The 21,919-nt window shown below is 31.1% G+C and overlaps 3 protein-coding genes across 8 annotated transcripts in view; 2 read left to right on the top strand and 1 right to left on the bottom strand.

The window, feature by feature from the left end:
* The window catches only part of Hcs (holocarboxylase synthetase-like protein), a 6,493-nt gene extending 2,109 nt beyond the window's left edge, over window positions 1–4,384 (bottom strand). The window contains exons 1-11 of one of the 4 annotated variants that reach the window (XM_035863360.2): window positions 4,162–4,384; window positions 3,380–3,563; window positions 3,179–3,304; window positions 2,376–2,527; window positions 2,119–2,289; window positions 1,899–2,052; window positions 1,511–1,576; window positions 910–1,414; window positions 669–803; window positions 268–594; window positions 1–185 (exon numbers count right to left, since the gene is read on the bottom strand). The exon at window positions 1–185 is cut by the window's left edge and continues 170 nt beyond it. In XM_035863360.2, coding sequence (XP_035719253.1) covers window positions 1–185; window positions 268–594; window positions 669–803; window positions 910–1,414; window positions 1,511–1,576; window positions 1,899–2,052; window positions 2,119–2,289; window positions 2,376–2,527; window positions 3,179–3,304; window positions 3,380–3,389 — 1,831 coding nt within the window. In that variant the 5' untranslated portion in view covers window positions 3,390–3,563; window positions 4,162–4,384. Of the gene's footprint in view, window positions 186–267; window positions 595–668; window positions 804–909; window positions 1,415–1,510; window positions 1,577–1,898; window positions 2,053–2,118; window positions 2,290–2,375; window positions 2,528–3,178; window positions 3,564–4,161 lie in introns of all 4 variants that reach the window. The other 3 variants (XM_085658295.1, XM_035863358.2, XM_035863359.2) reach the window with 3 other exon arrangements.
* A 574-nt stretch (window positions 4,385–4,958) lies between these two features.
* On the top strand, window positions 4,959–10,906 carry LOC118440396 (sorting nexin-25). Its single transcript, XM_035863363.2, has 11 exons — window positions 4,959–5,449; window positions 5,567–5,877; window positions 5,947–6,116; window positions 6,237–6,631; window positions 6,713–7,136; window positions 8,320–8,624; window positions 9,299–9,556; window positions 9,625–9,761; window positions 9,866–10,105; window positions 10,178–10,460; window positions 10,557–10,906. Exons 1-11 carry the CDS (start codon window positions 5,225–5,227, stop codon window positions 10,608–10,610), a joined length of 2,802 nt encoding a protein of 933 aa, XP_035719256.1. The 5' UTR covers window positions 4,959–5,224; the 3' UTR covers window positions 10,611–10,906.
* A 1,159-nt stretch (window positions 10,907–12,065) lies between these two features.
* On the top strand, window positions 12,066–21,149 carry LOC118440395 (uncharacterized). Of its 3 annotated transcripts, none has more exons than XM_085658308.1 (7): window positions 12,066–12,128; window positions 15,823–15,971; window positions 16,216–17,368; window positions 17,751–18,157; window positions 18,620–19,154; window positions 19,371–20,061; window positions 20,657–21,149. In XM_085658308.1, exons 2-7 carry the CDS (start codon window positions 15,963–15,965, stop codon window positions 20,757–20,759), a joined length of 2,898 nt encoding a protein of 965 aa, XP_085514434.1. In that variant the 5' UTR covers window positions 12,066–12,128; window positions 15,823–15,962; the 3' UTR covers window positions 20,760–21,149. The 3 variants fall into 3 exon arrangements, with proteins under 3 accessions (XP_085514434.1, XP_085514435.1, XP_085514433.1); XM_085658309.1 differs by lacking the exon at window positions 12,066–12,128 and adding an exon at window positions 15,209–15,453; XM_085658307.1 differs by lacking the exon at window positions 12,066–12,128 and having other exon boundaries at window positions 15,209–15,971.
* The last annotated feature ends 770 nt before the right edge of the window (window positions 21,150–21,919 follow it).

Here is a 21,919-nt window from a genome sequence, read left to right as displayed (position 1 = left end):
CTGGATCTGCCTCTAAATGAATCTGTGAAAATACAGCCTTACCATTGCTATCGGTTAAATTAGCAAGTATGATACTTGGAGTATGCCATGTTTCTTCCGTTCCTAATACTTTTATCCCGAAGGAATGTGACTTGCCTTTCTTATCTTTTACCGTAGCTGATACAGGAGGACTCATAGCTGTTAAGCTAAAAAAAATATTTTTCGATATAATCATATGAGAAATTTTAACTTAAAGTTTTTTATTATATTGTTCAATAAAATTCTTACTTTATATCTTCATTTTCATGAGAAAATCGAGTTCTCACTGGTGATGCTTGATAGCAAAAAATATGATGCATCATGCGAACATGTTTCCATTTTCCATAAGAGAAATGTACGAGTTCATGTTCACGCACCTCAGCCGTTTTAAAAGATGGAAGCAAAGTATGAAGTGTATCGGAACATAATGCTAGAAGTTTTCCACCATGAACAATATATTCAATGAGCTGAGTACTAATTTCAACCCCAACATTACCGCATACAACTACAAGGGCTGCTTGTTCCATCCATACATCAGAACATGCTTCTTCACGTGATAGGACATATAATATATATCTAAGAAAATTAATTATTATATAAATAACACGTTAATTTGCAATTATTTTCTAACTTATAAATTATTATCATACTTTTCGGTGCCTAATGAACCTTCTAATACAGTTTTAACATTATCGAGAGACACAGCACTTTCGGCATAAATTAAAACATTAGGTGGTTTGTAATTCTTAGAATATGGCGTAACTGTTCTTTTTGGAGTAAGACTTCTAAAATGAGATATATATATATATATATATATATATATATATATGTATATATATGTATATAATTAATATGCATAATATTCACTATAGTGAAAAATAGAAAATTTACTTTAGAATGGGTGTAGATACTGCTTCAGTTGTTTTTGTACTATTATCTTGATCATCAGTTGTAGATCCAGACTTTGCAATATCTTCACAAGTTTCTTTTATCTTATCCTTATCTAATGTTGTTTTTATAATATTAGATTTAATTGAAGAAACACGATTTGATTCAGGTACATCGTTAAACGTTGGTATATCAGAATCCTCCAAATTATTAACATTTTTTGATTGCATAGATTTTGTATCAATTATCTCAGAATCTATAGAAACTGGGCTCTCAGCAGTTGTTTGTAACGTTGTAATATTATTTGGACTTTCAATCATATTATTAGTTTCTATTTTTTCATCTGTAGATATTTGTACATTTGCGGAATCATCGTTAGGAAAAATAAATAAATCTGGCATTTCGGCTACATCCATTGATTTATTTTGTTGCGATGCTAATCGTGCAGTATTACTTATTAGTCTCAATTTCTTCACATAAGTTTCCCATTCTTCTACTCCTGTTAATTCTATATCATTGCAATGTATAAATTATATATAAATATTAATTAATAAGGATACATTTTAAATTGATATAAAATATTAATTAATGTTCTGTAACTTACTATTATCTGGTAGTGAATAAAGCTGTTCGCTATGATAAGTACATGGATACCCTGATACTAAAACAGCTGAAAAATATATGAATTATTTTTGTTAATCCTTTGACATATAAAAAAAAAAAAAGAGAGAGAGAGAGAGCATAAATAGAGCATCTTGAACATTTTAAACAAAACAGAATCGACACACAAGTGAAATAATTGAATAATTTAATTGAATAATGTACGGCGTTCACCGAAGATCATTCCTGACGTCTCGGAGACGTCAAAGTCTATAATGGCACATGAAATGAATGACGTCTCCCAAACGTCATTGTATGTCATGGTGTTAAAAATTTCATTAACATTCGATATTTGTATATTTGTATATTTTAATGATATAGTATTTACTTACACAATATACGTGTTAAAGTTAAACCATTGTTAATATAATATTGTCCTTCCATTACAGCAATTGCAAATTTGGTTATAAGATCCAAGTCAGTCTCCATAATTATATTTAAATTTTTATCTGCCATCCAACTGATAATTAAACCATAATCTTCTAGCTAAGGCGCAGAAACATAATAATGAAATAATATTCTTAATTTAAATTGATAAAAATTTTTAATTACCTTCATTGAATTTGTGGAGATATACGGTTGATACATATTAAAGTCAGCTTCAATTAAAATATGCATTCTATAATTTTCAATTAACGATGTTACATTAATATTTTGTTTAAATGTAGGTATAAAAGGATTTTCATTTTGATAGGCCAACCATTCGGACATATTAATTTTTTGCTAAAACATAAAGAAATTTGATGTCATTTTAAAATATTATTTTCAACTTTTAAAATACTTTTTTTTATTATTAATTTGATAAATACTTGTGGATATATAGTGCATAATCTTGCATCGCCATGACTCCAAAGTAAATCTCCAAGTTTTGCGAGTGATTTATTTTGACAAAGATGAGAACTCATAAAATTATCTGTTTCTCCATTTTCACTGCCTGAAGGACTAGATAGATTATTATATTCTGCAAGTAATAAAATAAAAATTTTATTGCATTGCGAAATAAATATGATATATATTTATTATCTTAAAAAATAACATCTCTCAGATAAATTTCTATCTCGAGTGCAATTTCAGCCTGTCGATAGGCAACCAGTTATACAGAGATAATTTTGATGCTGCAACAGTGTTTCTTAATTTATAGATTAGTAAACGAATACATATGTCTATACGATTAAATTTCTTGGAATGATAAATGACATTTGATTTCTATATTTTTACTTTTTTTTTTTTTTTTTTTTTTTTTTTTTCATTTTATTCTATTAATAAAATCACATCAGACAGGATTAATTCTGTATTTAAAATATTTGGTTTTATTTTTATTATTAACATTAACATTGAGAACATCTGAATTAATGGATATAAATTTATACTTCTTTCATGTCTTTTTTCTTTTTAATTTTATTATATGTATATATACTACTTCTACTATAAAATAATTGAAATAATTTGTAACCTAATAAAAATTACATGTAAAAGAAATAGTTCCTTATGTCTATCATATTATAACATAATAACAAAATATATCTCTATTTGTATATAAGATTGTAGAAATATTGTAAAGAAATTTGAAGAACATACATCAATATTAATAATATCTAAAATATATTTGTACCTTCATTAATGCATGCCAATGGTTTAGCATAGAGCATAATTGATGGCTTATCATGTATTGTTCCTTGAAAGAAAGCACATAAACGTGCTTTTAAGGATGAAATTCTCCATGTCTGAATTGTTGTCGCTATCATATATAAAAATGTTAATAGCATCTTTCTGGAATAGTATCCTATTTGATAGAAGGCTCTTGCATAAATACCTGTATACATAATCCTTATTGAAAGACAAAGTATGCATCTATAGATATATTGTATGCAGTCATTTTGTAATAATTTTATTTATTATTTAAAATGAAAATTAATATAAAATCTTTTACGATGATACAAAATTAACAGTTATAATGTTTCTTTTATTTTATTTCATGCATAGCATTAATTTCTATACTGAAAAGTAAATAACTTAAAAGTCAGTGAATATAAGAAACTGATAATAATAACAATAATAATAATAATATTAATATACAAAAGTTAATATGTATACATATATATATACATATATAGATATACACATATATATATACATACATACATTATATAATACTGTATTTATTAATTCTAAAGTAATTTTTTTATCAATAACTTATTTATTGATTTAACAAATGAATAGTATATAAAAATATTAAAAAATGGCAGGGCTTGTAATCTGAAAAGAAACGAATTTGGTGGAATGGATAAACGTATCGTCATATTTATCAAGTATTTCCGTAAAATTTTGTTATCTCCAAATGATGCATTGTTTATATTACTGATAAGAAAAAGAAAGATAAATGGCGGTAAATTTTTTAGTTTTGCACCTAAGGATTAGGAAGTTATACATTTATATATTAATGTATTGTAACCATTATATAATCAAAAGTGTTTATAAAAGTTAATTTTTGAATGGATAAAGAAAGAGAAAGAAAATAAAAAAAAAAAAAGAAAATAGAAAGTACATTAATAATTGGAAAAACCACGTGTAATCGTTTGATTAATTATTACTTACCGAACAGAAAGCAAAAAATCTTTAACTTCCTTAGATTTAGATAATCGTAAGCTACGTATAAATATATGTTAAAAATAAATAAGATCCAATAATATTAAGCAATATTCCAACACACAATAATCATTTGATAAACCCTATCAAATGTTTCAACGATTAATTCTTAAAAACATAAATTTGTGTGGTCATACTAACAGACGATTTCAGGCCATTTGCATTATTTCTCTTTTTTACTATTGGCTGTTCAATGTAATTCTAGTATTGCCATCTTGCAAAAATAAAAAATTCTGTTTAAAAATTATATATCTATATAAAGAACATTTAAAAAAACTAAACTATATATTTATATATGGAACATTAAAAAAAAAAACTAAAATATCTAAAACGTTTCTGAACGTTTTTGCAAACAAAGAATTATTTAAGCAATAGACAAATTAATATTAATATAAGCATATATATATATATGTATATATACATATATACATTTATTAATTACGTATTTATTAAGAATATCAGAAAAGTATTAATTTATTATTTTTACACTTTTTATTTGTCAACATTCAAAATTTGGATATTTTTTTCCATATAGGTTGGAATATGCATTGGATAATTTTATAGATATAATTAATAGTGTAATACTTGACTGTATTAGATCTCTCTAATTACTTTAATAATTATGTTACATTTATTATTAACAATGAAAAATCTGCGAATAATTTCACTATGAGTGAATAAAAATTGAAGGAGGGCGCCATTTTAAAATCGACGCGTACATCGTTGCGCAGTAGTTACGCCCGGTTATAGAAAACATAACAGGTGTCAAAGCAAGGTAATACTACCGATATCGTTGATGTGCATCGGTGATTATTTTGATCTTACTTTAGAAAATAAAAAATATAAATGTATTAAAATATATAAATCGGAAATTCATTACTATCATGTTAGGATTACGATCACGTCAACGGAAAAGTATATTAAAGATGGGTTAAATGTTGATGAAAATAAAGATTGTCAAGGAAATACGCTTGACAATTTTATTATCCGATTATATTGAAACATATACAAAATGATTATATTTTATATTTTGTGCACAATTCTCAGCGTTTTTACCATTCTTTATTGGAATGGCATGTTATGGTGCTGCTTTTATGGATTATTAACCATACTTTGTCTCCTTATTGGTCCTTTAGTGGTTATGTTAATAAATATAGCATTATCATCAAAGCATCAAACAGGTGTTGGCACTGTTAAAACACTTGCAGAGATAGATGCGTTTCGTAATTTATTAATGGTATGTTATTTTATTTAAAAAAAAAAAAAAAAAAAAAAAAAGAACTGATAACTTATTAAACAATAGTTAATTAGATTTAATAAGAAATAATATTTATGTCTTTTTCTTTCATTATAGAAAGGATACGAAGCCAAATTATCAAACATTAAAAAACAATCTCGCTATCCAATGATTTTCAGTCGTTTAGTAGATGGAGCTTTACAAAATCTCTTAGATTTAGCTTTTCAAGATTTTATTGGTTGTTGGCTTAATGATTTATCATTTAATTCTGATCAGATATTAGAAAATATGAAACAAGATGTTTGGGGTGCTATACAGAGTCTCCATGATCGTTTATTAAGAGTCGATCATACTAAGCTAGTAGTATTTAATATAGTTAATAAAGTAATTTTTCATTTTGAAAAAATTAGAATAGCACAAGCAGCTTCGTGAGTATTTATTTGTTTAATTTTTAAAACTTAACGTATAATCCTCAGGTAATAATTTAATCATTTTAGATCTGTCGGTGAAGAACCTGTTTTCATTTTATCATCGCATTTGATGTCCCCTGTAGGAGAATTGGAGTATTTAAGAAAAGTTAGTGAATTGTATATATTGTTTCTAATGCCACGCAGTTACTCTCTTTCCCCAGCAAAATTTCTCTTGAGGGAGATTCTCACATGTAAAAGTGGGTGCAATGCAACAAATCATAAAATATAATATATATATATATATGTATATATATATATATATATATATATATATATCGTAATAACGAAAATATATTTCTTTTATTTTATTGTTTCAGTATTGAAACCAGCGATAGATCTTATTACCGATCCTGATTATATCAACCAAAAGATATTATTGTATATTGAACAGCAACAACTTGCAGCTGCTATGCATAGAAAAACATATGAATATGCTGAATCATTTGAAGATTTTATTCGTATGATTAAAAGTTTACGAGACGTCGAGGTCCTTAAGCATATTAGATACAATATTGTTACTGAAATTATGCAGGCCACAACAATACAAAATGTAAAAAGAGCGCAGGGTTTGGATCCGGACAATAATACATTTGGAAAGTCTGATGTAAATCAAGCAAGAAAGTTAAAAAGATATATTAGTCAATTGACATATGCAAAGAATACATGCGAATGTCATATGCAGTCATTAGGATGGGACGGTTATCCTGTACAAGTTAGTTTATTATTAATATTCATTGTTATTCCTAATATCGTTGCAAATTGTATTGGTTATAATATAATTGATATCTTTTAGGATAGTGATATATGTGGTCCAACTGCAATGACAGAAGGAAGAGTATTGCCTCTGCAAACAATTTTAGATAATGTCATAGGTCGTAAATATCTTTCCCAATTTTTAGAACAAGTCTCAAGCCAAGGATTGATTGGATATTGGGCTGCTGTGCAGGAATTGAGATCTGCTGATAGATCTAATTGGCATCAGCTCGGAGCTGAAATTTTTTATACCTATATTAGATCACCGACTGCCGAAATAAAGGTCGATAAGGTTGTACGAAAAAGAATGGAAAGTTTCTTATTAGGTGACAAAGGACCAGCCGTATTTTACGAGGTCCAAGAGAGTGTAGTTAAAACGATAGAAGAGAAATATTATTCCTCATTTTTGGTTAGCGAACAATATAAAAAAATGCAAGAAGAATTATTAAGCGCTAGAGCAGATGGTAAGTACATTGAGTATTTTTATTGTTATTTATTGCAAGCCATTGTCATTGATACATTTTGTTCATGACATTTTTTTTTTTTTTTTATATGCGAGCTTCTTTAATACAGATTTAAGTATAGTATAAACAGACGTGATTTTAGTGATTTATCTCATTAGAGAGATTAATTTATCACATTTTTCTACTCGGAAATTTTTCTAGTAAAAGTTAAAACTAAATATAAGATCCTTTATGTAGATACATTATTACAGTCCATTATAAATACATATTCCTTTACTTAAAGTATATCAATTTTTATGTCAATAAACTGAATTGATAAGAACGTTTTTCTTATTTAATACATAGTAGACATCAAAGTGTGTGTATATATATATATATATATATATATATATATATATATATATATATATATTCGGTTCAGGTAATCGAGTAACGGAAAATTGAGGGCAAACATATAACCCGTTATATCTCTCTTAAACGATCGATATTTCACTAAAGTGTATAATGGGTAACATTTTTTTCTTCCTTTCTTTTTCTTATTTTTTTAATGTCATTCAATTTTTTTTTCGAATATAAAATTTTTGGTCATTTATAAAAAAGAAAAAAAAAAAAACTAAATAAAGGAATTTATTCAAGAGGGTCTATATTAATGAAAATAATAAGATATATATATATATATATGCACAATAATATTAATAAATAAATAATAATAACAATATAAAGCTTTTAATGATCTTCATTTTGAATAGAAAATTCTTATTTTAAATATCTCTCTTTCAATATTAATTATTGTCATTTATAGATCTAAGGAATATGTATGATTTTTGATATCTTTGATTATCATTATTGTTACTATTTGTTTATATTTATTATTATTCTTACTATTTATTTATTTATTTATTTTTTTTTTGTTTTTAATTAGAATACGTTTGATAATTAATTCATGTTGCTTCAGCTTGATGATCGTAAAATATTGACTTACTATATACAACAACACAACACACACATACATATTTATGCCCTAATATATAATAGTTGAGAAAGTTGATCTTTTGTTTGTTACATCCTTCTCTCTCTCTCTCTCTCTCTCTCTCTCTCTCTCTCTCTCTCTCTCTCTCTCTCTCACACTCTCTCTCTTTAATATCTGTCGCGCTATCAAGTGTTTAAATTGTTGAAACATCAGGGTTGGTGGAGGATCAACAAACGGTCGAAGGAACTTTATCTGAAAATTCACCATTGCTTGTCGGAGAACATTCCAATTATGCACGTAGTAAATTGGACCAATTACAAGAGAAGCTGAATAATAAAATGCAAGCTTTGCAAGCACTTAAATCTTCTCTTAAGCCCGAAAGCAGAGTTTTAAGTATTCTGGGAAAGGAAGTTGAATGGTTGCAAGGTGAAAAAAGACAACTAGAAGCGCACTTGAGTCATACTGAAATGTGGGCTGAACACTTGGGTCGATGGAGAGCTGATGTACAAAGTGCAGATGTATGTTTTTTTTTTTTTTTTATTTAATTATTTCTTAATAAAATTCTATGTATCACTAAATTATCTGCCGAGGTATGTTGCGCGTTTCTATGTTGCATTCGTCTTTTAAGATAATTATTTTACACGGAAAACTTTATAAGCGTATTCGAAATATGTCGTTTGTATATAAAATAAAGAATATATAAGAGATATTACATATGTGTATATATATATATATATATATACACATATATATGTATATATATATATATATATATATATATATATATATATATATATATACATATATATAGGAGAGAAAAAAGAAGAAATATGAAATTTGTTTCATGCGTTTTTTTTTTATATATAGATACATAAAATTACAATATTTTCATCTTGCTTTATTCTACTTACTGTATTTATGATCGAACGGCTTTTATACGCTCGCTTTTACAAATTAGTAAAATGTTCTTAGAAGTTTGTAAGCACGTATTTTTCATTTTTTCCATTTCTCTCTCTCTCTTTCTCTCTTTCTCTTTTTCTCATTCACTTACTCATTCTGTATCTATCTATCTATCTATCTATTTATCTATCTATCTCTGCTACTATGTTATTTTCTTAAATATTTTAACTAAAACTTATTCGGAACGTCTACATGTTTTATAAAACTAATTATTTAATAAATAAATGTACAGATACCAGAAAACGGCGAAGCTCCACAGTTCGTACTGGTTATACATATGGTAGAGGATGATAACAACGATCAAAGTATATCAAGTGGTTGGGTAGTACTTAGGAAATTACAAGATTTTCAGGAACTTCATAGGCAACTACGTCAATTGTGTTCCTATGTGAAAAATTTCGACTTGCCATCCCAGCCATTAAAATTCTTTGGAAAATCCGATAAGAATACTCTCGACAAAGCCAAAATGCAAATACAAAAATATTTAAAAGTAGGTATTTTTTATCCACAATTTTTTAACAGCAAAATTAAAAAAAAAAATTTCTTTTTCCTTTCTAGTTCGTATTGGAGGATGAAAGACTCAATCAAAGTGAAGCTTTATATGCTTTTCTTAGCCCAAGTTCGGAACATTTAAAACACTCGGCGCCATCTCCCAAAAAGTCAAGATTTTCATTGTCTACATTATTTAAAACTTCGTACGTTATTTTATTATGTAGTTTACATATATTGTACTAATGGATCATTATTAAAAAAAAAAAAATATATATATATATATATATTTTTTTTTTATCTTTCCCAGATCTGGAAACAATAGCGAGTCTAGAGATAAAGAGGAAGAGGAAGATTATTCGTTGCTTCTCGACGATAACGAAACTAATCGATCAGCAACAGATTCTTATATAGGTCCTGGAAAAGATGCTATTGCTGAACCATTGTATGCACTTTTAGGTGAAATTTTTGATCTGCGTGGTGTCTTTAGATGGCTTCGTCGATCGCTCATAACCTTTGTTCAAATCACATATGGTCGTACGATAAACAGGTAAATTTTTTGAAAATATCATTAATAAAAGATTATTGATAAAATGTTTAAAACGATTTTTTTTTTTTACAGGCAAATCAGAGACACAATTGCATGGGTATTTTCTGAACCGATGCTTCATTATTATATTCAATTGTTTACAAAATCTTGGTGGCCCAATGGTCATCTCGTATCTGGGCCAGTATTAAGAACGGACGAAGAGAAATTAAAAACTCGTGGAGAAGCTCGTAGACAAATATTAAATAACGTACCTGAGGTTCTAACTAATTTAGTAGGAGCACAAAGTGCGCAACGTGGGTTAATAAAAGTCTTCGATACCTTGCAAAATGTTAATCTTAATAAACAATTATTTTATGTACGTTCAAATGATTCTTTTATTATCGTAATAAAATTTTTCAGCGATGTTAGGAACTTGATACGATGATGATAATTTTTTATTTTTTATTTTTAGGATATCTTCGAAGTGGTCATGTATGAGATCTTTCCTGAATTACAAGAGAAGTAAAAAAAATTTTGTTGAAAAAAACAAAAAAAGAAAAGAAAAAAAAATAAAAATGAAAAAAACAAATGAAAAATAAGGAAAATAAGAAATACAAAAAAAAAAAAAAGAAAAGAACACGTCAATGTGGTATGACTGCCATATATTTTTATTAGTTCTATCGAACTGATGAGATGATAGTTCGTTCATTGCACCGATTAATCCATCAGGTGTCCAATTTAATTTTTGACAATTACTGTGATTTTAGTATAACTCGAACGAAACTTTTTTTTCCCTCCCATTGTTGTTATCCTTATATATATATATATATATATATATATATATATATATATATATATATATATTTTTTTTTTTTTCTTTTTTTCAGACGATTATACTTTTAGTTACTATTTTCTACATATGTAATTTTTGTTGTTGCTTTCGTTTACAAACTGTCGTAAACGTGGACGTTACATTGATAGATTACTGTGACACACTGAAATAAATTCTGAAAAAAAAAGAAAAATCAAATTACCTTCTTATTGGCTCCGATATATATATATATATATATATATATATATATATATATATATATTATGTATATATAGATATATGTATATACCGATCGCTATAAAATATTATTATAGTATTTAGAGAATCTTCTCTCGTGAAAATTTATCTAATACCATTTAATTTCTATGTATATATATATATATTTTTTTTATTTTTTATATCTTATTTTATATATAAACTAAGTTGAAAGAAATAATATATGAGTAGCTTCAAGAAAACCATTTTTCAACTTGGTTTCTTAATAGATAACCAAGAATGAGAGAGAGGAAGAGAGAGAAAGAGAGAGGGAGAGGGAGAGAGTGAGAGAGAGTGAGAGAGAGAGGAAGAGATAGATATATAGAGATAGAGATAGAGATAGAAATAGAGATAGAGATAAAAATAGAGGTATGCATTTAAAAGAAGTCTATATCGATTCACGGTGGGAGTCAAGTACCTCTCTTAAGAGATTTAAACTCGTCAACCCTCTCTCTGGTGTGTTTATCGTCACCACTTGAGAATAATTTCCACTGAACGTTTGGAGTCTTTTTCATTTCAGTTTCTTTAAATGCAGAAGTAATATAACGAAGTAGCTCCTCAGAAAAAAATTTGTGCTCATCTCAAAATGAAACGGAGGTCAGGGTAATAAACCATTGGAGAAGAAGTATGTATACTTTGAAAAAAAAAAAAATAAACATGTTCAATCGAGAATCCATCGGATTATGTTGAACTGTTATTATTATTATTATTTTTATTATTATTATTTTATTATTATTATTATTATTATTATTATTTTTAGTTATTAATCTTTTCTTCTTTTTGCACGTATCTCTTTTCTTTTTCTGTTCATTACAAAAATGAAAACCAGAAAAAAGAAAGAAAAAGACAGAGAGAGAGAGAGAGAGAGAGAGAGAGAGAGAGAGAGAGAGAGAAAGAGAGAGAGAGAGAGAGAGAGACTCCATAATTTGTATTCAGTCTCAAACGAACTCGGATCAGGTAATCAACTTTTTGTAACAAGGGTAAACGTTTAATCTAATTCAAACTTTTATTATCATTTTTATTATTTCTTTTCTTTTCTTTTCTTTTCTTTTCTTCTCTTCTTTCTATCACATATCTTACTCATTCTCATTCGTTACTAATACGGAAACCAAAAACTCAAATAGAGAGAGAAAGTGAGAGAGAGAGAGAGAGAAACAGATATAGAGAGTGGAAAGGAGAAAGAGAGAGATAGAGAGAGATAAAGGGAGAGAGGGATAAAGGGAGGGAGGGATGGAGAGAGAGAGAGAGAAAGAGAGAGAGAGAGAGAGATAAATCGTTCAACGACACACTTTCATCATGAAGCGAGAATGAAGCAACCTCCTGGCAAAGACTTAGCGGAAACTGTGAGCTCTTTAACGAGCACCGAGCGTGATATTTACGAACATTACAGTTATCTAGTGGTTGATAAAAAAAAAAAAAAAAAAAAAGAAAAGAAAAAGAGAGAGAGAGAAAAAAGAAGAAAAAAAGAAATAAAAATAAAAATACTGAAAAAAAGAAAAAGAAAAAATAAAAAAGTAATTATATTTTTTATTCTCGAACAAGTCTCAAAGCATTTAAACAAAGTATATAATAATAATAGAATAAAAGAGATTCGAAAGTTTGAAATAAAATCCCTAAATGATTTTATTATACGCATTAATTGATCCCAATTCATTATAAATCAAATTATATTTATAATTGGTGCAGTTCGTTCGATTTTATCAAGCAAACGTTTTCACGTATTTAATATTTTAGTATGAATGCACCCCCGAAAACATTATGGATGCCCAAGGCCATTATTACGATGCATTAACTAGACAAAGTATGTACTATCTAGTATATGTGTGTATGAATATACGTACATACATACACGTGTATTGTTTTTATAGTCATACATAGAAATTATCGTACACATTACTACTCGAATATGTATGTACACGAGTATACGTATTTATGTATGTACATACGTAATATCCGTGATAGATCGTATCTCGTTTATTAATTCGACGAGTAAACATTTAATGTGTACATTTTTATCATTTCATTTAATATCATCGGCGAAACAATTTAAACATCGGAAATTATTTATTGAATTGATTTATAAATACGCGTATCATTTTTTTTCTCCTTTATTATAACAAATTTATTTATATAACGATACTATTATTCTTTTCCTTCTTTTTCTTTTTTTTTTTTCATTTTCTTTTTATTTATAAATTCATTCAATAAATTTATTGATATTTTCCAATGAGTATACCTATTTTTATTTTTATTTCTTTTTTTAGCACTTTACGTAACTCTATCATGTGGATTTATTGATATATAAGAAATTACATTTCAAGCTATTTATACATAATATGTATTATTAAAAATTACTTCGGAAAAAAAATTATAAAATAATTATAAATAATATAATTAGTATTTATGTGATTAATTATATTTCGCGTTAAATAGTTCGTATAAATGATATAGTTAAATTATGTATAATTATGTACGAAGTGCATTAATAGTGCGGAAATAGAATTTTTCTAAAAATAATGTGAATATTTTAATAAGTCATTGGTCTACTGTTATATTCTGAAAACTTCGTTTTAGATAACCGAACTTTAAACATTTGCACCTGAGGCAGGTCTTTTAAACGGCCCTATTTGTTTCTGTGTCACCGCGCCAACTTTCAACGTATCCTTTAAGTCAAGACAATAGATTGAATTACTTTAGTTGTCTAGAGCAAGCATTTTTCAAGCTTTCCACGGTACATATAATAAAAACTATAATCAAAATCATGATTTATCACAGACATATATAACGTATAAAATTTAAATCAAGTTGTAATAACAATTGTAGATATTTTTTCTCTTTCTCTCTTTCATAACTCTTTAGAAATTTAAAGAAAAGAAAAGAAAAAGCAAATCTCATTTATTCGACGATCAAAAAAAAGAGAAAGACGATCGATCAATGATCTACATAGATTATCGTCCGATCCATTTATATAATAAAAATAGAATAAAGAGATTTATCAAATAAAAAATAATTTTTACGTCGAGTTAGAATAGAAAACAAAAAACAAAGAAAGAAAAAATTGTTCATCTCCCCTCCTCTTCTCCTCCCCAAATAAAAATTCGTCCGACTAAAATTTCAACAATTATTCTCTTTGTTTTTCTCTCTCTCTCTTTCTCTTAATAATCCCCCGCGCAAAACCGAGGGAAACCAAGGCAACGAGCGTCCCTTTGTCGTTCGATTTAATCTCAACCCGAAAAAGCTGCCTTGTCCTATTCTAACTCTCGTGCGAGAAAGCTAAAAGGCGTCTCTCTTTGGGCTTTTTCTGTGTATCCCTTCTATATATATATATATATATATACATGTATATATATGTGTAAATACGTATGTATACATATGTACATATATATATATATATGTATATATACATGAACACATACACGTACATATAAATATATATATATATACATATATATACACATTAGTATATATATATAAAGAAGTTTTTTTCAAGTTTCTTCTCTTAAGAATGATATCTTGAAAAGGAAAGCAAAAGGAAAGAATAACAAGAAAACAACAACAAAAATAACAATAACAACAATAACAAAAACAACGTCGTCGAAAAAAAAAGAAGAAAAAGGAAGAAAAGAGGAAACTTATCGGTATGAACAATCTTTGAATAGATCTCGAACGTGAGATCTCCCTAAAGTGTTGTTGTCCATTGAAGAGAAAGATAGAGCGAGAAAGAACGAGAGAGAGAGAGAGAGAGAGGAAGAGAGAGAGAGAGAGAAAGTAGAGTCAGTCAGTTTGTTGGTTTTTTGATGAAAAGTAAGATGATAGTGGATATAGTTCGGGGTGAAGGGTGAAATTAGTTCTACGAACTTTAACGAGGATTTCTCGTTGGTGTTAAAAGAGAGACAGAGACAGAGGCAGAAACAGAGACGGAAAGAGAGAAAGAAAGAGAGAGAGAGAGAGAGAGAGAGAGAGAAAGGGGGAGAGAGAGAGAGAGGGATGCTGCGATCGATGGCATCGAGGCGCCTAGCAGCCAGGCCCTGAGCTCAGCCCCATCATCCTCCCAGCCCTCCCTCTTTACCCTCCTTCCTGCCCCTGCTCCTTCTTCCTCTCCCTCTCCCTTGCCCCGCTAGATTCTGCAGCACGAGTCGACAAAGTACGACAACGTACGAGTCGTTTGTGTGCAGTATGCACCGGGCACTTGCGCGTCGACTCCCGCGCCCATCTCCAGCGCCTCATCGACTCCAGCTCGAATCTCGCGTGTAAAAGAGAGTCACCGAGATTCGATCGTGGAGTAAGGATAGAATTCATTCCGTGACGACTTTTTCCTTTTCTTCTCCGTCCTTGAAATTTATTTGTGAAAATTCTCGTTACCAGAGATACACACGGTCCTTTTTTTTGTTCGCCTCCCTGTCCATTTGTCTGTTTGCCTGCCTATCTCTATCTCTCTCTCTCTCTCTCACTTTTTCTCTCTTTCTCTTTCTTTCTCTTTCTCTCTCTCCTTCTCTCTCTCTTTCTTTCTCTCTCTCTCTCTCTCTCTCTCTATCTCTTTCTATCTATCGTGATCGGTGGTGAAAGAGTGTGATTGAAGGTGTTGCTGGCGTAGATGGTGTTGTTGCCGGTGTTAGCACCGGTGGTGCGTTAGTTATGATTATGGTTACAGTGGCGGTGTCATCGGTGGTGGGTGGTGCTCCTCTCAACGTGCAAAAACCGGGAATTGGTATATAGTTCGAGCACACTATGCTGCCGTCGAATCGGACAACGTTCTTAAGATTGTTACTGTGATGCTTGACCTACTGGCGGATGATTATGGTAATTCTTACTTAATTATTTCTTTTCATTTATTTGCTTATTTGCTTGTTTGTTTGTTTGTTTGTTTGTTTGTTTGTTTGTTTGCTTCTTTCTTTCTCTTGGTGGGTGATTACCAGTATAAAACGTGTTCATTGGAAAAACAGTATTCTTGATAAAATTGATTTTTATTTAATTGAAAACAATCGAGAAAAACTGTTCCCGAAGGAATTGCGAAAAATTTCACGGCTATCTATAAATATTTCAGGAGATAGCCGATGTCGGAGGTGGGCAGGTACGAACAGGACTGATCTTCCTCTTCCTTATATCGGTGATCCTGATCAAGAGGACTACCGGTTCGAACGGCGGCACCTGCGGCCTTGCGGAATTGACTTGTCGAGACGGACATTGCGTACCAATTGATGCATATTGCAATGGTAAAAATGATTGCGGGGATGGCAGCGACGAGCCAACGCTTTGTACTCCATGCAACCGCACCTATCACGGCCAAGAGGGTCGTACCTATCATTTGGAGCTTTCTAGACCAGCCGAAACGCGTCTTCCTTTTCTATGTCACCTGACCTTCACTGCGGCTGGTCGAGGTTACGGTGAACTCGTTCAACTACTTTGGGATTCCTTCAGCGTAGGACGTCTCGAGCCAAACGCCGAATATCTATCGGCTAGCTGTCCCGAAGGATCTTTGCAATTGGCCGAATTGGGTAGACACTTTACAGGTGGATTTTGGTGTGGCGCCGGCGAAAATCGTGCGACTTATTACAGCGAGACCAGTACGGTCACTGCCTCGATTCGTCTATTTCACGCACCACCCTCCGTTCCCTTTGATTTCCGTCTTAGATATCGTTTCGTTTCTCGAAACGACGCCGTGGCACGTCTAGGAAAGCCGGATTATCCAATCGAGAGGGGCTCGCCCGTTCCAGGAACCTACTGCTCTAGAAACTTTTACGAGTGCCACTTGAAACAATGTCGTCTCCAAAGCCCAAATTATCCAGGAGAATATCCAAGAAATGCGAGCTGTATGATTACGCTCCGTCAAAAGGAGGTACCAACTTGCAAACATGCTATGATATCCGTTAAAAACAGTCCAACCGGCCCAACTGGATTAACCAGCTCCAATGCGTCGCTCAGCATTTGGCAGGATTGTACGCCTGAAAAAGATCGACTAATCTTTCACGACGGCTTGCGTACCGAAGATCCAATACTTTTGATCTATTGTGGTGGTCCTTTACCAAGAGTTATCGCCAGAGGACCAAATATGCTCGTTGAGTTTAGAAGTTCACCGATTGCTATTCCTTTAGGAGCGTCGGCATTGAGACTTGAATTGGAAGTTCAAGTTATCTATGTGGACTCAGATGGTTTGGATTATGCCAGGAACTCCGAAGGATGTCATTTCTTTGTCAATGGTATTATATAGTGCAATAATCCTATTCGATTACTCAGAATGTTATTTTTTTCGTATAATATTCAATCAATTATCCTTTATTGTTAGTTAATCGGAATTGATTATCAACCATTTCTCAATGCTAGTTTCTGCATATTTATATATACCTGAATTTATAATACACGGTGACCACTGAAAGATCGAATGATATAAAAAAAAAATAATTTTTACAAACGCATGCCTTCCAATGGACACCTTGTATTATGCAAGTCCAAAATTGATATGATTGACAATATTTAATTCATTCGATATTATTCCTTTTTTTTTTTTTTTTTTTTTTTATTAAATACCAAGAGAATTATACAAAAGTTCCAGTGATTCATGCGAATTCACGAATGATGCAGGTACAGCCAAAAGGAGCGGCACGTTAAGAGCTCCGCTTCACGCACTACCACCAAGTTCTAGTTGCACGTGGAACATCAAAGGATCAGCTGGTGATCGCGTATGGATATATTTCTCATCCTATTCTCAAAGGGATTTAACAACGAGTACGGAAAATAATGCTAGCACGCAATCGGATTCATTGTGCGGAGTTAAATTATTATTTTGGGATGGATCTCCGTTAACTGGACTTCCTATGGTCACACTTTGCGACAGTACACCTAAACTTTGTGCACATGCGGCCCTTAGAAATGCTACGAGAAGTACTAGACCTTGCACAGCGGATGAAAGTTATCTCACGATTGCACCTAGCTTAACATTGCGAATGGAAACCGTACTTGGAACTGCTCTTCACAATGTCAACTTTCAGGTGAATATAACACACTGTGTGAAATAATTTTTCAATGTTTACATTTTGAAAATTGAACCACGAAACCATTTATTTTCGACGACGAAAAGAAGAATCTCTCAACACTGTGTAAAGCAATTTTTATACGTGATATTTATATAGTATAACTATGTTATATTCATTACAAGTCTTGATATTTACCAATATCAACGATCCGATATTAACTAAATTAGGATTAAATCTGTTAAAGCTGTTAGTTAATTAAACGAAGTAGTTAAAAATTCGAAAATACAATATCTGATTTCAAAGTTATCTAAAGTTAAGCAAGAGGTTATATTCCTCAGTAAAATTTATTGAAACTTCAAACGAAATCGAACTTTGAGCAAGCATATATACATATATATGTATATACATATCTGTTTGATATAACTTATAATTATCATGTATGAAATTTAAGGTATATATTAACGTCGATTTGTTCAGGCTCAATACGAATTCATTTCAACGATTCAAGTTGGTGAACCATGGGGAGACGGTGTTTGTAGCAGAGTTTGGCGTAAAGTTCGAAGTGGTGATGTAACGTCACCACGGGATGTACGGCTTTATGGTAGAGGTGGTTCCTCCAAATTGGATTGTAAATATAGAATAGAAGCTGGAGTAGGTGAAAGAGTTAGATTCACGTTGCACAACGTTAGCCTCGGGGAAGCGACGTCCTGTATCAGCGAACCGGACCCACATACTGGTAGACCACGTTGCGTACACGAGATCGGTTCAAGAGAGGCTCGATTGGTTCTTTACGAGGCACCGTGGCGTGACGTCAAATTACCTAGAGCTTGTCTTTGCGATAACACGTCTAATCTTCCGTTGACCCATATCTCAGCTGGAAGAGCACTTGAGATTACGTTCCTGGTAGATCAGCAGGCACCTCACGAAGACTTCGAGACTCTCTTCTTTTACGCCAGTTTCGAGTTGGTGCGTTCACCGGAGTGCCCGAGAAAACAGAGAGTTCGTGGCGAAGGTAATGTGTCATCAATAATAATTTATCAACTTGTCCCAAATAAGATAATTACACCGAAATAAAAGGAAAAAAAAAGAAAAGAAAAAGAAAAATTTGGTATGGTACTAAGCAGCCAATATATATATATATATATATATATCAATTTGATATAATTGAGAATTTGTTTTTTTTTTTTGATTCTCGTTAAATTAATCGAATTAATTTTTGATCGAACAGGTGGCGAGTTAAGATTCGTTGCTCCGCCCTTATCAAGGCCGGACATCTATTGCGAGGGTCTTCCATGGTTAGTCGAGGCTAGAGAAAATAGATCGTTATTTGTATTAACTTGGGGTTGGTTCATGCCGTTAGAACCAGGACCGGTATCCGAATCCAGCGACGCCATTAAATGTCCAACATCTAACAGGATATTATTGTATTCCGGTTGGCCACCAAGATTGTTGAAAGTGGTTTGTCCAGCTGAACCCGGTGCCAGGGAGTTTACAGTTCATGTGTTTTCTGAAGAATGGTTAGGCGGAGAGGAAGGGAAATGGCCTGGGCCACCAAGGCCACCTGCACTTTTATTGGATTTTGTTGCCAGAGAATCCGGTCAAGCTGCAGCCTCTTGGTTGGAAATATCTAAGAGCAGAGCTGCTTTACGCAGACAGTTACGTCTTCCAGAAAGAGGACCAGAGAACGAGACCGTATCTCAGGGAGATTGTCCGCACAAATGTCCCGAACTTGGTGCTTGCATCGCTGCCAGTCTTTGGTGCGACGGCAGGCCACACTGCCCGTCCGGTCATGACGAGGCCAATTGCGGAAGCGGCGCTAGATTATTAGGGTTATTGCCGCCGGCTTTATGGCTCGTCGTTGCCGGAGTTACCGGAATTGTCACTGCCTTTGCGTGCCTCTTCGCCATATTAATCAGCAGGTAATAATAAATAAATTTTTTTAAATTCCCATCCTCGTGTCTAAACAATTTCCATTTGAATGGACTCATGCATGTTCATAATACTTATATCAATATTTCTACGTACTCGTATCTTTCCAATCTAGTTTCTCTTTACTTTTCTTTCTTTTTTTTTTCTTTTTTATCTCCTTTCCCTATTAAAAACCATTACGTTAATATATTACCTATTATCGCATTAATATAATTATCATTATTAAGTACATTGAAATTATTATAGTTGCGAAGTTTTGATTAAAAATCTTTTAATCCTTTTTCCTCCTCCTTTTTGCTGTTTTTTTTTTTTTTAACCTTTACCTTTACCTTTAACATACGAATAATTAACGTTATAAATATCGTTAGATACGATATATTTTGTGATATACTTTATTAATGCAACAAATCCAAGATTAATTATATATATCGGATAGGATTTTCAATGATGAACTTTTTTATAACATTGACGATAATTACAATAGTGACGTTGTTCTATAATAATTTATTTATTTTTCTTATTCTTTTTTTCTTTTTTTTTTTTTTTTTTCTTTTTTTTTTTTCTTCTTATTTCGTTACAACGTAGGTCCAGGTTACGCGCGAAACGACTTCGTTATAAAGGAACGATGAAGAATAGCAAGCCGAGACGGGCGCCGACGGAAGAGACACTTTTGGGTGCGGCATCCTGACATCAGCAGCCCGGTTTCGTGGAATATATTCACGTTGACCGGGAAACTACCGTTTAGTAGTGATACAACATACCTAACACGTTCTGTGCTTCACCGTCCATTAACCAAACTTGATACACTCCCTTAAATATTCACGGAGCGTACTGGTTCATTATCATCTAGCTCCTTAACATTTTTCATTTCCTCATATCTCTGTCTATCTGTTTCTCTATCTGTCTATCTGTTTCTCTATCTCTCTTATGATCGAATACACACATTTCTTTCTTTAATAGATAATTAATAAACGTTTGTTTTATTTATTTATTTTTTTTTTTCTTTTATTTAACAATCAAATTATATTTCGCGCTAAAACCATTAAAATATACAAAAAGAAATTACCAGCTCGATTAATGATGGATCGTTTTTATTGAGAAGGGGGGGGGAGAAGGAGGGGGAGGGAGGAATAAAAGAAAGAAAAAAAAGGTTTTTATTAGGATACTTTTTATTTTCATATCCATGTATTACGAGTAACTTTTTAACGATATCCAACTGTCAGTATAATGATTAATGATACGTGATACTTATGAGGACATGATTATTATTCAATAAAATGTTATATCTTTTTTCTTTTTTTTTCTTTTTCTTTCCTTTTTTTTCTTAACATACAAAAAATGTGTTCGTTCACAGTTACCGTTTTTTTTTTGTTCTTTTTTTCTTTTTAATATCTCATTTTAATATCTTTCTTTTCGATAAGACGATAGGTATCGTTTAAAATTTGTGAATTGTGTAGAGATATTTAGAATATTATTTTTTTAATGATTTTTATATCATAGTCCTTCGCCCACTGCCTCATTACTCACGTGACGGTGATACACTTTAATAACTCTTGTCAAATTAATCGATTGATTTTCTTACTTATATTTATATTAATTCAAACGTTTTGCACAATTCTAGTTGAAGGAATTGATTTGTCTTCATCTTCTTTTTCCCCAAAATTTTCAATTCTCCTCTCTCTCTCTCCCTCTCTCTCTCTCTCTCTCTCTTTCTCTTTCTCTCTCTCTCTCTCTCTCTCCCCCTCTCTTTCTCTCTCTCTGTCTCTCTCTCTGTCTCTCTCTCTCTCTCTATATATATATCTTTTTTAGATTGTATATTATAGATTCCTTTTTAAAGATTTTTATAAG

This window comes from Vespa mandarinia, chromosome 7 (genome assembly GCF_050613455.1).
Source record: "Vespa mandarinia isolate Hongniang chromosome 7, ASM5061345v1, whole genome shotgun sequence".
Classification (NCBI taxonomy): Eukaryota; Metazoa; Arthropoda; class Insecta; order Hymenoptera; family Vespidae; genus Vespa; species Vespa mandarinia.
This window is presented reverse-complemented; position numbering and strand designations above follow the sequence as displayed.

Coding starts and splice junctions, on each gene's coding strand:
- LOC118440396 (XM_035863363.2), top strand. CDS start 5,225: ATGATTATATTTTATATTTTGTGCACAATTCTCAGCGTTTTTACCATT. Junction 5,450..5,566: donor CGTTTCGTAATTTATTAATG/GTATGTTATTTT, acceptor CTTTCATTATAG/AAAGGATACGAAGCCAAATT. Junction 9,762..9,865: donor TCTACATTATTTAAAACTTC/GTACGTTATTTT, acceptor TATCTTTCCCAG/ATCTGGAAACAATAGCGAGT.
- LOC118440395 (XM_085658308.1), top strand. Junction 19,155..19,370: donor ACAGAGAGTTCGTGGCGAAG/GTAATGTGTCAT, acceptor TTGATCGAACAG/GTGGCGAGTTAAGATTCGTT. Junction 20,062..20,656: donor TTCGCCATATTAATCAGCAG/GTAATAATAAAT, acceptor GTTACAACGTAG/GTCCAGGTTACGCGCGAAAC.